This window comes from Miniopterus natalensis, chromosome 19 (assembly GCF_054644295.1).
Source record: "Miniopterus natalensis isolate mMinNat1 chromosome 19, mMinNat1.hap1, whole genome shotgun sequence".
Taxonomy (NCBI): Eukaryota; Metazoa; Chordata; class Mammalia; order Chiroptera; family Miniopteridae; genus Miniopterus; species Miniopterus natalensis.
The window spans coordinates 28,923,256-28,937,037 of record NC_142099.1 but is presented as its reverse complement, the minus strand read 5'-3'; the positions used below and the strand labels follow the sequence as shown (position 1 = coordinate 28,937,037).

General features: G+C 51.7%; 1 protein-coding gene and 1 pseudogene across 1 annotated transcript in view; both read right to left on the bottom strand.

The window, feature by feature from the left end:
- The window catches only part of PLXNA2 (plexin A2), a 196,859-nt gene that overhangs the window by 4,302 nt on the left and 178,775 nt on the right, over positions 1 to 13,782 (bottom strand). Inside the window, exons 21-29 of the mRNA XM_087827861.1 lie at positions 11,799 to 11,941; positions 10,864 to 11,132; positions 8,959 to 9,025; positions 8,638 to 8,784; positions 7,849 to 8,008; positions 7,388 to 7,491; positions 3,573 to 3,672; positions 2,400 to 2,590; positions 908 to 1,077 (exon numbers count right to left, since the gene is read on the bottom strand). Coding sequence (XP_087683987.1) covers positions 908 to 1,077; positions 2,400 to 2,590; positions 3,573 to 3,672; positions 7,388 to 7,491; positions 7,849 to 8,008; positions 8,638 to 8,784; positions 8,959 to 9,025; positions 10,864 to 11,132; positions 11,799 to 11,941 — 1,351 coding nt within the window. The remainder of the gene's footprint in view (positions 1 to 907; positions 1,078 to 2,399; positions 2,591 to 3,572; positions 3,673 to 7,387; positions 7,492 to 7,848; positions 8,009 to 8,637; positions 8,785 to 8,958; positions 9,026 to 10,863; positions 11,133 to 11,798; positions 11,942 to 13,782) is intronic.
- Positions 12,138 to 13,410, bottom strand: LOC107532941 (small ribosomal subunit protein eS24 pseudogene; annotated as a pseudogene).

The following is a 13,782-nucleotide window of genomic DNA, read 5'->3' as shown; positions in this document are numbered from 1 at the left end:
CCCATCTGTGTCGGCCCTGTTTTTTGAAGAGATCACTGACTCCAGACAGCTGTGTGGGCTCCTTGCCCAACCCAAATGCCTGGACCTCCTTTCTCTACTCTGTGCTATTTCCCGAAGGAAGATTTCTGACTCTGCCTCCTGGCCAGGCCCTATGTGACCTGAAAGCCAGACCTTAGCTTGGTTTTTGGTCCAGGTTCAAACCCAGGAGAGAAAGGTCGTATGTCAGTGGCCTGTGGGAGCTGTCTCCCCACACTGGGTCTGGCTGCAGAGGTTACTTTTAGGGAAGAGAGTCATGCCTGCAGGACATCTGCCTGCTGCTTCCTGAAAACCATGGGGCAAAAACTTGGTCTTAAGGGATCAAGTTTGCAGTGACATCCTCCTAGTCAGTGGGCTCAAGTCTATAGCAGGTGTGAGCTCTCCCTACAGCAGGTGTGAGCTCTCTCCAGAGCGCTAGCCACCTCCCCAGGGCTCTCAGTTTAACTCAGCTTCCAGATCCCAGGAAGTGCCTTAGATTCTGCCCTGCTCAGAATGCCCGGTGCTGCCCTGGCTCTAAGGCTCTGCTGCTAGTTCTCAAAAGTAGCTTTTTATGTAGGTTCCCCCAGCTCCCTTTTCCTGAGACCCAGAGGTCTCAGAGTCAGGGGAGGACGCGCTTCCTGGGGAAAGGTCTCACTCTGAAAGGGCAGAGCTCAAGTGTGCGTCCTGGTGCCGGGCCCTAAGCCAGGCAGGCCCCACTTGGTGGCAGCCTGGGGACCATGGTGGCTCTGCGGAGCATATGTGCGCTATTTGTCCAAGGAGCCTGGGCTTAACAGCCACAGCAAACAGGCTCCTCCATCTCCCACTGCTCCCAACCCCACGCAGCTTGCAGCCTCTCCAGGCCACACCTCCCTCTGGGCTCCCCAGGGGTTACCAGTTGCTTTTCCAGGTGTGCCGCACATCTGTGTCATGGATGCTGTGTCTGTCTGCCTGCTCATCCAGGAAATCAAACATGTACTTGATGGCCAGGGGGAGGGCGCTGCCCCGGTGCACAGTGCTGAACAAAGTCTCAAACAAGTCGTCCACAAACTTCTGCAGGGTGCCCTGGGGGAGGGGCGGAGGGAGAAGATGAGGTGAAGGGGAGGGGTGGGGGACAGCAGGCAGCAGACGGGCAGACCAGATGGTGCCTTGGACCAATCCTGTCTTGGAAATCTGTCTGTGACGCCAGCGACGCCAGGCTGAGCAGACAGTGTGGTGGGGGTGGGGAGGTGACTGTTGGGGTGTTGGGGAGGTGGAAGGGACCAAATGGGCTGCAGATTCCTGGGAATATCTCCTACAACTTGCAGCCACATGCTGCATTTATGCTGCATCCATGCGGGGAGGGAAGACAGAGAGTGCTCTGAGTCCAGGCTCCCCGTGGGGAATGGGAGGTGCAGGCTGTCCCCTGGAGAGAGTGTCTGAAGAACCAGCTGGAGGACTGGGAGCCTCCTGGCAGGAGCATTGCAGGCCAGTGGAGGGTCTGATAGATAGGAAGGTATGAATAGATTTATGATATTAGTGGCCTGGGGCAAGTGGTATTTGGAGTGGGGTCTGCGAGTGAAGGGCCCAGACCTAAGAACAGTCAGGCATAGCCCTTACCCACAGGACCTTGGAGGGACAAGCCTGGGCCTGGGTCGCACAGTTCACAGGTTCCAAGAATACCTCTGAAGGTCAGGAAAATGTTTGACCTTTCCTGGTATCTCTTTGTTGGTCTCTCATGAGCCTTTTAGGCAAAGCGAATTTGAGACACATGGTTTGATGGTGTATTTCTGTGCCACTTCTGGGAGCTAGTCTGAGAGCTGTAACCTGGATGCCACTGGGTTAGAATTTCAGTGGTATTTCTGCGGGGCCGGTGGGGGAGAGTATTTGAAATCTAGCCCTGCTTGGCCTACGGGAGCGGTATGATGGCTGACCCTACAGGCATGTTAGCTCTGCGAGGGAAGCTGAAAGACAGCGTTAGGTCACAGCTTCAGCCCTGCAGCCTCATCTCCGTCAGCATCTGGGGACAGATGGGATGGGGCAGGGGCGGGGGAGCTTTCTCTGGGATTATTGGCAGGACCAGGCCTTCCTTCATGCTTTCCCTTCCATGGTGGCCAGAAAGTGGGTAGAAAAGGCAGTGACGGGGAAGCCTGGCATATCCATCCAGTTAACACCAATAGGAAACCCACAGTATATTCCTAAGGGGTTCAGGCCCAGATGTGGGGGAGCTACTCCTCTGAAAGGTAATGGAGGGCTTAAGGAATGAGCCCGGACCAGCAATATCATTATGATTTTTGCCAAAGGGAAAAAACAGTGGTGGCTGGTCCTCTGGGCCTGATCATCTGATGGGTCCCCTTGAAGGACAGGCTCTGTGATGTTCTCCCTGGGCCGAGCAGAGCAGGAGTTACCTTGGTGGCCAGGAGCCGGGTCAGGTAGATCTCAGACACCATCTTGCTGCCCCGGTCACCCTCCTTCTGGTCGCCGTGGTCATGGTTCTTCACCAGATGCCACACTTTGACTCCACTCTCCAGGTCTGGGGTGATCATGGGGGCCCGGGACCGCAGGCTGTCGGGACTGCCTGTGTACCTGAAGGAGGAGTCTGAGGAGAGGGGCAGTGCAGGCTGTGAGCAACTGATTTCATCATCTCACCTGGAGAACCCTTCTAGAATCCCTGCCCACCTGCTACACTCACCCCGAATAAACCAGTTTCCATTGGAAGGGGACCCTTGGGACCTCCTATGGGGGAGGGTAGGGAGCCTTGGTTGGCATGAGGACAGCCTGAGAGCTTTTTGTAAGATGAGGATTTAAAAATTCTGTGAGCTGGGGAGACCCTTGGGAATTTTGGAGTCCCCCCGCCCCGATGCCTTCAGCAAAGAACGATCAATAGGTAAAATGTCAAACAAATATTTTCATTAAGGGCTTAGATAAAAACCTGGATACTAAGGAGCTGTGAGCTGTAATCCTCCCTCTTTGAAGTTAATGGGCTGTTGTTCTGGGGCCTAGAATATGGAATTGCCAAGGCCTTTTTGAAGCCACTGGTCTCAGTCCTGAGGTGTCCTTTAGCTGGACAGCCCAAAGCTTTTGAGCAAACATGGATCCAGAGAAAAAGAGTAAGAAAGAGAGAAGCACTGGAAACTCATTGACCAGAGGGCACAGGGGCCCCTAACGCTCCTCAGTGGTGGACAGGCTAGGACAGCAAATATATTGCCCAAACTGGGACACCTTTGAGAGCAAAAGGGGGCACTATTAATACTTTGGCCAGGACAACAGGCATAGACTAAGATATATGGACTTCCCCCATCCATGTGCCTCTCTGGTCCTGTGCCCCTTGAGCTCCTTTGCCAGGCCTGCACTATTGAAGGAAGGGCACAGGGTGCCACCTGCTCCCACAGCCCTGGGGAGATGGGCTGCTCTGGGAATGACTGGACTAGGGAGGGAGGGAAACAAATGAGCAAAGGCCTTTGACTTGAGGCCGGCAGCAGCAAGGGCTTCTTCCTGCTATCCGAAGGGACAGTGAGTGGTCCCTGGAAGGCACAGAAGACTCCCCTCTGACCTGCCCAAGCTGCCTTCCTGGTCCTCACCGTATCTGCTGATGGACGTCCGGGAGATGCTGGCAGAGGCAGGGATGTTGTAGGAGGAGGTCTGTTTGGGGACCAGAGCCACCACCGATCTGTCTGACACCTGAGAAGGGCATGAAAGGTACAGTGCAGGTGAATGTTGGTGTTTTGGAGACTGAGTAGTCAAGCACTTCTGCAAGGTTATGGAATAGATGTGGAGGAGAGGGCAAGGGGTTCAGGAATATTAGAAGTAACAGTTCCTGCTATTTAACACGGTAGCAAATCACCACCTGTGGCTACTGAGCATTTGGAATTTGGTGAGTCTGAACTGAGATGCGCTGTAGGTGTTGGAATTGAAATGTGCTATAAATAAATGTTCAGCATACACGGTTTCAATGACTTGGCATGAGAAAAAAATACAAACTATCTCATTGATAATTTTTATATTTATTGCATGTTGAAATGATAATTATTTTAGGTCAGTTGGGTTAAATAAAATATATTATTGATATTAACTTCATCGGTGTATTTTTACTTTTGAAACGTGGTTAGTAAAAATTTTTTAATTACTTGTTGTTATGTTTCTATTGGGCAGCGCTGGGCTAGAACCGGCCCCCCTTCAACCTTCTGAGTTACGGACAAAGATTCCCATTTTACAGATGAGGAAATCGAAGCATCAAGGGGATAAGCAACATCTTCTAAGGTCACCCTCTTAGCACCTGGTGGAATCACTGTCTGTAGCCAGGTCTGTCAGGCTCCAGAGCACATGTTCTCCTCATTACATCCTAATTAGGATTTTATTTCGAGTCACACTGGTCTGAAGTCCATTTTCCCTTCTGGCTCGGATTTCTTTCTGGCTTGGGTCCTATAATGCCTGGGCCACCTTGAAGAGTTTCGCAAACAGAACAGCTGCTCTTGGGGAGTCAGACAAAAAGATGGTGTCTTGCCTCGTTCCCTTGTGAGGGTGCCCGGGCTCAGCACCCAGCCTGGAGGGCAAGGGCTCATAAATGAGGAGCCATATTGAAGACATTTGGGGCCATTGTGATTTAAGATTACCCTCCATCCAATAAAAACGGAGAATCCCCAGAATTGTGATGATCCAATTAAACCCTGAACGCAGAGGGAATAAAACAGCTATAATAATGTTATGGGCCATAAAACATTCCTATTAAACCATTTTTTATTTTAACAATTTTTATGAACTTTATAAGTTTGATTTATAGCTGCACCAGTCGTAAAACCATCTTTCTGGGTCTTAAATTGTCAGTCCTTCTCTCCCACCAAAAAAGAATTAAATGTTGGGAAGTCGAACTATAAATGAACGTTAGCGCTAACGAGATTCCCTGATAGCTGGTTTTAGTAGCGCTGTTTAATTTTACCCTCCCCATAAATCTGCAGGAGCCCAGGAAGATTTTTAACATCTCTTTGTTAATTAAGATTATGCAGATTTTCTCCTGTAGGAGCTCCAAGGACCTTTGACTCCAGGGAGGGAAACAAGAAGGCAATGCTTTGACTTGATGGCCTAAAGCTGCAGGGTCCTGCGCTGGGCACAGGCCTGAGAGGTGCCAGGCTCCCTGATTTCCAGCCGGGCAGCCCTCAGGACCACCATCAGCCCCAGGTGGAACCGAGGGGGAGCTCTCCACCTCTTTCAGGAACTCTCCTTGCCACTGACAGCCCAGAGATGATGCTTCGAAAACGTGGCAGGGGCAGGGACTTACACTCCCAGAAAGGACAGACTACCCTATCATTTACGGTTTGTTGTCACCTAAAGGAAGATTCACAAGATGACTCGAATGACCACAGTTCAACTCAATTCCAGATCTCGTCACTAAATCTCTCTCGCCCTCAGTCTTTCTTTCTTTTGAGCAGCAGGCAGTGCAAATCTGTGGTCAAGATGCCTGGCCGGGTCTGACCTTGGCTCTGCCACTTCCTGGCTACATTACTCCAGGAAAGTCACTTAACCGCTCTGCGCCTCAGTTGTCTCATTTGTCAAAGGGGATAATAACCTTGTCTAGGTTTGCTGTGCAGATTAAAGGAGCTGGGGCTGGGAAGGCTGAGGGCAGTGCCTGGTGCCCAGCGAGCACTCAGTAGGAGTTGGTATCAGTACTGTCATTATGAGCATCATCATCCCCGGCTCCCAAGGGGAGGAATAATCCCTATGGTCCCGTCACTCAGGGCTAGCATGTGGGAAATGCCGTGCACTCAGTAAAGCTCAGTAAATATTTGAAGAATGAATGAATACATGAATGATAAATGGCATCAGGGAATTGAAAGTGCTTTGTATGATGAGCGCTGTAAGAATAGAATATCCCATCCCTCTGATCGGGAGCCACTGGACGGACAGCCCAGTAACAGCGTTAGGGCATCACAGACAGAGAAGAGAGGCCCACTCCTGCCCTTAAGAAACTAATAATTTGGGGGCATGATGCTATTCTGTTTTTCACTTTCCTCTCCAGCTCAAATTGGTTCATTAGGAAACTGTCCTACAGAATACATTAAGCACCGTGAAGTAGGGGTGGGGTGGCATCAACACCAGTGTTGTGGCTCCGTGGTGGTAAGCAGCATCCTGGGCACCTCACCTGCCGTTTCTAATCCTTCTGACCACCTTCACAAGTCAGGTTGTTATTTCCATTTTACAGATGAGAAGCCTAAGCTTCCAAGAGATTAAATCACACCGCCCACGGGTGAGTGGGAAGCAGGGGTTTAAATACAGCTCGCAAAGCCCTTTCTTTCTCTTCCCACTACAGCACACTCCTTCTCTCTGGGGTGGGGACTGCAGGCCAGCGAGGGGGATGCAGCCTGGAGAGGAGCGGTTCAGGGCTTCCCCGGTGCCCCCAGCTTGCTCTTGTCCCAGCAGGCTCCCAGCCAGCTCCTCTTGGCCCTTAAGGCCCCCAGTCTCCTGGTCATTGGCAACTCAGTGCCTCAGAGCCCTGCCTGCCGGCCCCCTGCACCCTCCCACGTGAGGCACGGGCATGGGAGGATGTTATTAATCAGGCAGTCCCGATGGGCCTGGCAGCCTCAGGCACTTCCTCTGGTTGGTTTAATTTCCCTTGGTGTCTCTCATTTTCAGTTTCTATTTCATAATTTTTCCTGAATCCCAACCTGTCTACCTGTGCTTACTCTTACAGAGACCCCCAGCCTCAAGCGGTTACCAGGGGAGGGGAAGGAGGAGCGGATACCTCCTGGATCTTTTGTTCTTTTACTGGGAGTTTTTTTTTTTTTTTTATTGTTCATTCAACAAGCAGTTGAATTCTGCCAGTGTGCTAAACACTTTACCTACTATAGTTAGTCTATTCCACATAACTTTATGGGGTGGGGATCACCATGAACCCTATTTTACAGATGAGAAGGAAGACAGCTTAAGTAATTTCCCCGAGGACACCGGCTAGCAAGTGGCAGAATGTAAGACCTGAAGACAAGTCTATCCCATTTGCTGCCATGCTGCAAGTGAGAAGCACAAGCTACCATCTGCAGGATGCCAAGGAGAGAAAGTGGCAGACACCTCTTCAGGAGATTGTCTTCAGGAGGACTTCACGAGATGCAATCTGCCCGCAGATGCAGGGCCTCTGGACAGCAATGCCCAGCCTTACCCAGACCAGTGAGGTCAGTTTCTCAGGTGGGACTGGTGCTCAGGTTTTGATAAGTTCCCCAGGGATTCTAATGGGCAACCATGGCTAAGAATCACTACTCTAGGATCAGGGAGGAGAGGAGGGGAAAGGAAAGATAAGAAAAACCCTTTTAGGCTTCTGAGGGCCTAGGAGCAAACCTTAGAAGGGAGGGGACATTTGGGACAAAGGTCCTGGAGCAAAGCCCCCCCAAGCCCAGAGGCCCACGCTCACCTGGTAGTGCATCAGCGTGTTGAGCCGCTTCCAGTCGCCCTCGATCTTGGTGGTGATGTCCTCATCTTGCAGCACGACCCTGGCGATCCGGCCTTGACGCCACTCTGGGTGGAGGGGTAGCGTAGGTTACTGTGAGGGGGTGGGGGGCTGCCAGCCAGGGTCCCCCAGTCCTACCTTCTCTAGGCACCCGCTCCCCCAGCTCCCTCAAGCTGGTGCAATGATAGTGCTTAAGGTGTCCGGGGCTCCATGGGGTCCGGACAACTGGGCAGAAGTGAGAAGTGTGGGCCTCACCAAAGGGGCCACATATGAGCAGTATTTCAGGTGGCTCCTCACTGGGCAGGACCCAGTCACGTCCCAGGAGGGGCAGAGCTCCCGGTTTTCCCATCCCTTCCCGCAGCCCAAATGCCCTCCTGGAAGCTGCCTGTCCACCCTTGCCCGACACTCCAGGCCAGGCCTCTTACCCAAGTCCATGTCGACGGCCCTCGGCCTCTGAGAGTAGGGCACGTTTTTATAGACGGCATCAAGGATCTTCTCCTTGACCTGCGTGATGGTGTCACAGTTTAACACCTTCACTGGGATCTCTGGACTGTTCTCGTTGTCTGGGTTGACACAGTTCAGGATCTACAAGTGGCCAGAGAGGGGGGAGCAGGAGGGAGTTGAAGGAGAAGTTGAGGGATCTCTCCTTCCAAGGCCCCCTCCTCTCATGGGGATGCTGGGTGCCTCTCTGTCAGTGCCTCACTTTCTCTCACTTCCCTGTCATCTGTCAATGACAACCTTAGTCATTCTGTCCACCTCTTCTTTCTCCAAGAACCAGGACTCTACTTTCTAGCTCCTGATGGCTCAGGGTTGCTGTGATCCTGAAGTGAGGCATCCTGGGCTTCAGAGTTGGCTCCAGGTATGTCAGGGGCTGGCCGTACTTTCCCCAGAGCCTCTCTATTAGGAACCCACAGACTCATATTCTTTCCCATGATGCCAATTCCCTCATACCTAATAGTGGGTGATCTTTTCTCTCCACCCAATATTATCTAGGGTAAACTGAGGCATAGAGAGCTCTGTAGGCCCACCAAATGAGATGGTGAGAAGGCACCCAGGTGGGTCTGCCTGCCCTTGGTACACTTGGACTTGCTCCCAGGCCAGTCAGTCTCCCAGCCTCTTTATTGACCCCCTCAGACTGGCTGTGTGGTCAGAGGGTAAAGTAGAGATCAGGGGCAGGAGGTTCGAGCTGTCCCCCGAGCCTCTGGCTTCCTCACCAGGGTCTTGTACTCGATCTGCTGGCGGATGAGCTTGTCCTCGCTCAGGGAGTAGCGGGCCTCACCGGTGATGGCATCGATGGGACCCTTCTCCATCTGCTGCTTGATGGCGCAGTAGAGCATGAAGAGCGGCTCCCCCGCGCACTCCTGTGGGCACAGGCAGGGAGGGCGTGTGGCAGCACCAGCCTCCTCTCCCTCCCTGACCGCTCGACCAGTAGGGCCCTGTTCCTGAGGGGGTCCCCATGCAGCCCTGGGGCCAGGCCCAGAGGAGCAGCCCCCCATCTCGCCCTCAACTGCGGCTCCCGTCTCATTTCCACTCACCTTCAGGAACTTGTGCAGGAGGAAGGCAAACCAGTTGGTCAGCATCTTTTCAGCCACTGACTCTGTCCTGGAGAGGGAGAAGGGACAGACCTTAATGAGGGGTCTCAGAGCAGGGCCTGGTTTGTTGTGGGCACAGAAGGACACAGTGCTGGGAGCCAGGCCACCTGGGTCCTAGCCAAACTCGGCCAGTAATCACAGTGTGACCTAGGGCCAGGGGTTTCTTCTTTATGAGCCTCAATTCCCTGTGATGATGGAGTGGTGCTGTGGTCTGCACAGAAAGGTGCCCAGTCCCCCATCCCACAGGGCTATGAAGAGCCAATTCTCCATACTCCCTTCTGGCTCAGGGTTATAAATAGTGTCCCCATCCCTCTGGGATTTCTTTCATGCCTGAATACTATACTTCTTTTTGCAAGTCCAGAAGGTACCTGGTTCCTGCCTTCCATCACTCAGAGTCAGACTGCCTGGGTTCAAAACCTGGCTCTGCCACGTACTGGCTGTGTGACCTTGGGCCAGTGATTTCACCTCTCTGGGTTCAGTTTCCCCACCTCTAAATGGGGATCATCATCTATACCACAGGATTGTTGTCAGGGTTGAATGAGTTAACATATGTAAAGTGCTAAGAATACCACCTGGTATCCTGCCAGGCGGGGTCACTGATGTCAGGTGGGGTCTTGGATCCCAGCCCCCCAGATAGAGAGCAGTGTGTGCATTTCACTGACAGGGGATCTGCTTCTGCCAGCACCACCCATCCCCCACCCCCATTCCTGGGCTGCAGATCTGGGGACTTGGGAAGGAACAAAGCGGCTGTGACAGATCCTCAGTGATGGGGACGCCAGAGGGGTGTTTTAACTCCCTGCACGTGGTGCAAATTATACCCTCTGATTGCACTAAATCCCAGGCATTTGCCAGGGCTGCTCAGTGATCTGGGCCTGGGAAAGAGCGGCAATGTAGAAGAAATTGCAGCTTTCTCCCCTAGCCCCTCCCTGCACCCTCTCCCTGCATTGTGCCTGCGATTAGCTCTAATTTAAATACAACAGTTTTTAATGAGAGTTTCTAATGCTCAGATTGGCAGGATAGGGACTCAATAGTCATAAAACAAAGCCATTCTTTCTCCAGCGGGGCCTGGAAGCCAGAGCCCTTGCTCGGAGAAGGCTAAAGGGAAGGCCGTGAAATAGACTTGGCTTATTCCAAAGCTGTGCTTGGCTCCCCAGGGCCTCTAGAGGGTGAGCTCTGGGGATGGATGCCAAGGTCTCCAACCCTTTCCTCTGCCAGGAAAATGGCAACTGGGGAGGGGGCATGTGGTGGATGCTGCTGATTCAGACCCAGGAAGCTAGGCCTGAAAGGTACAGGCTACACCTAACCTCTGGCTTGGTGACGCCCGATAGAACCTTCTGCTGGACGGAGATGTTCTCTATCTGCTTTGTCTCATAGGGTGGCCAACGTGGTGACATTGGTGGAATGTGGCTAGTATAACGGAGGAACTGATTTTTACATTTTCTTTCATTTCAATTGATAGTCACATGTGGCTACCGTGTTGGACAGCACAGCGCTAGGTGCACAGGAAGGGAGAGAGCCTCCAAGACAGCTGCTCTTAGTGTCAGTCTGTCCACGAGGAAACTCAGCGGCGGCAAGGCCCGGTCACTGGCCCACGTGCACACAACGAGCAGGTGGCAGAGCTGGGGTTCAAGCCCAGATCCGAGCCGAGGCCTGTGCTCCGCCATCAGGTTTAGCAGCTGCAGACACACACAGTGCCTGGCTGAGAGGGATGAGATTCTGCACCGTGAGATGTGCAGGCACAGGCCTTTCTGGGAGGGAACCTCTGGTGCTGTTGACAGGACCCGCCCTCCCGGGCCCCGTGAACCTGTGCGGACAGCCACCACCCTCCCAGGCCTGGGCACGGCTCACCTCCGGAGAAGCAGCTTGGGGTGGTTCTTGTTCTCCAGGTTCTTTTCGATGAGGTCAGAGAGCAGCTGCTTGAGGACGTCGGTGGCGTACTCCAGGCGGCCCTGGAGGCCCGTCATGATGAGCGAGGCCACGTTGCCGCGGTCGCGCATGGAGAAGCTGCGCTGCAGCTCCAAGGTGCGGATGAAGGTCAGCAGGAAGACCTTGTTGTTGATGAGCTGGGCGAAGAGTTTCAGGGCCTTCTCCACGTGCTGCTGCCCATTGCCCTGCACCTGGGGTGACGTGACGGGTACACCCTCAGGGGACAGCTTTGGGCCTCCTAGCCTGGCTCTTGCTGAGGGTCTTCGCTGGCTACGATACCAGCTGTAAGTCCCCCTCCACGAGGCCCGTGACCACCCCACCCACGATGAGGTAGGGATGGCCGGTCTCTGAAGCCTACAGTCTGCTCAGACCTTCTCCTGGGTTGAGAGGCATGGGCTCCAGGCTCAGTGTGGATACCATCCATCTGACTCTCCCAAGGATGTGACAGAGGATACCCTATAAGACCCACTCTGGTTACTAGTCTCCCCTTAATCTCTGTCCTGATTTAGCATCTTTAGTAAAACAAACCAATAAATGAACAAACAAACCTCACAGAATCCTATGTCTTTCCTGAAGCCAACTTAAATCCATTTGAAAATGAAACAAAATTGTAGTTAATTAATTCAGTTTTTAATTTAAAAACGACAAACAATGAGCCTTGCCCCGGAAATGGCCAAGAACCTGGCTGCCCTTTGGCCACGACCTTCCTGATTGGAAATGTGCCCATTGGGGTGATGCTGTTACCAGCTGTTGCCCCTCCTCACTTTTCTCTGAGCTGCCGGGCCCCATCTGCCTACCCTAGGACACCCAGGTGCTGTGTCCCCACTGTGCGCCTGGGCCAGGGAGGCAGGTCTTACCTCCAGTTCCCGCAGGACAGGATGGTCCTCGATGCCAGGGAACAAGACTCGCATGGCATAGGTACGGTAGTCCAGGTAGGGGATTCCTGAGCGGTCCAGGTCGCTGGTCAGCTCATTGATGTCCGTCTGGAGTTCAGCAAAAGCTACGAAAGTGCAACAGAGACAGGCAGGCTCAGGAGGGGAACCCCAGCAAAGAGAGGAAGTTGGGAGAAGTTTGTGAAGGAAGAGGGGGTCCTCAGGGTACAGGTAGGGAGTGCTATAGGGGTACATCTCCATATATCTCCAGGCGGCCTTTCTTAGGTGGTAGGAATATGGGTAATTTCTATGCTATTTCTTTTCCTGTGCTTACCTATAATTTTGAAGTTTCTTTCTATGTATCAGTGTAGTTAAAACAAAGAAAAAGGAAGAATACATGACCTCTCATGCAGGCGCTACAGGTGCTGGAAACAGGTGAGACAGTGGCCAAGGGAATCAAGCAAAGACCAAAACAGGCAGCTTTGGTCCCCTTTTCTAAGCAAGAGAATGAATCAAGATGCAAAAACCTTGGGGGACAATAAACATCAAAAGCATCATGAGATAGAGTGGCTATTACCAAAAACCGGAAAATAAATGTTGGCAAGGATGTGGAAAGATTGGAACCATCACACATTGCTGATGGGGATGTACACTGGGGCTGCCATTCTAGAAAACAATTTGGCAGTTCCTTAAAAAAATTAAACATAGAATTACCACGTGACCCATCAATTCCACTCCAAAGTATCTACCCAAAAGAACTGAAAGCAAGAGTTTGGACAGATGCTTGAACTCTCATCTTCACAGCAGCATTATGTACAACATCGAAAGGTGGCAACAACCCAAATGTGACAGGTGCATGGGTAAACAAAATGAAGGGTCCATACAATCAATGGAATACTATTTAGCCTTAAAAAGGAGTGATATCCTGACACACACTCCAACTGGATGAGTCTTTTTTTTGTTTATATTTTTTAAAAAGTTCTTAGTTTATTAATCCTCTCATGAAAAATCTGCACAATCACCACAGATAAAGTCACTAAAGAATCTTTATTCCTTTTTGCAGCACCAACATTGGCCTCTGCGGTCCCCCTGACTTTCTTCCTCCTGTTCCTGTGTTCCTTTCCCTGTTTTCTTGAGGTCTTCGCCTTCTCATACAGGCCATGTCTTGCACGTCTATGTGTGGGTTCATTTTTCTTTGCATAATCCAAGGAATCATAAATCATGCCAAAGCCAGTTGTCCTCCCACCACCAGAATGGGTTCTGAATCCAAACACAAAGATGACATCTGGTGTGGTCTTGTACATTTTGGCTAGTTTTCCCCGAATTTCTGTCTTGGGTCCTGTTGCCTTCCCAGAGTGAAGGATGTCAATGACCATTTGCTTCTCTGAAGTAGTCTGTTGGTCATGAACTTTCCAGTCCAGATAGTTACTGTGTCATTCATGGTGAAGGCTAATCTTCAAGCAGCCAGGGAGCAAAAGAGCAACATGGATGAATCTTGAAGACACTACACTAAGTGCAATAAGCCAGAGTCAAAAGAACACGCACCATATGATTCCACTTATATGAGGTCCCTAGAGTAGTCAAGTTCATAGGACAGAAAGTAGAAAGGTAGTTGTCAAGGGCTGAGGGCAAGGGTATAAAGGGGGGTTATTGTTTAGTGAATACAGTGTTTTAGTTGGGGAAGATGACAGAGTTCTGGAGAAGGATGGCTGTGATGGCTCCATAATGTGAGTGTATTTAATGCCACTGAACTGGAGGAGGGGAGAACCCTGGGGTGTTGAGACAGTGAGGGTTAAAATGGTAAAGTTTATGTTATGGGTATTTTAACACACACATACACACACTCATACACATGAGAAATGAAGAATAAAATCAAACCCAGCCTTGGGGCACCCGGCCATCAGGCCCTCAGCCAACAGGGGAGCACCCCCTTGGTGGCACGCCTGTCTCCTGGTGCCCTCCTCTCCCC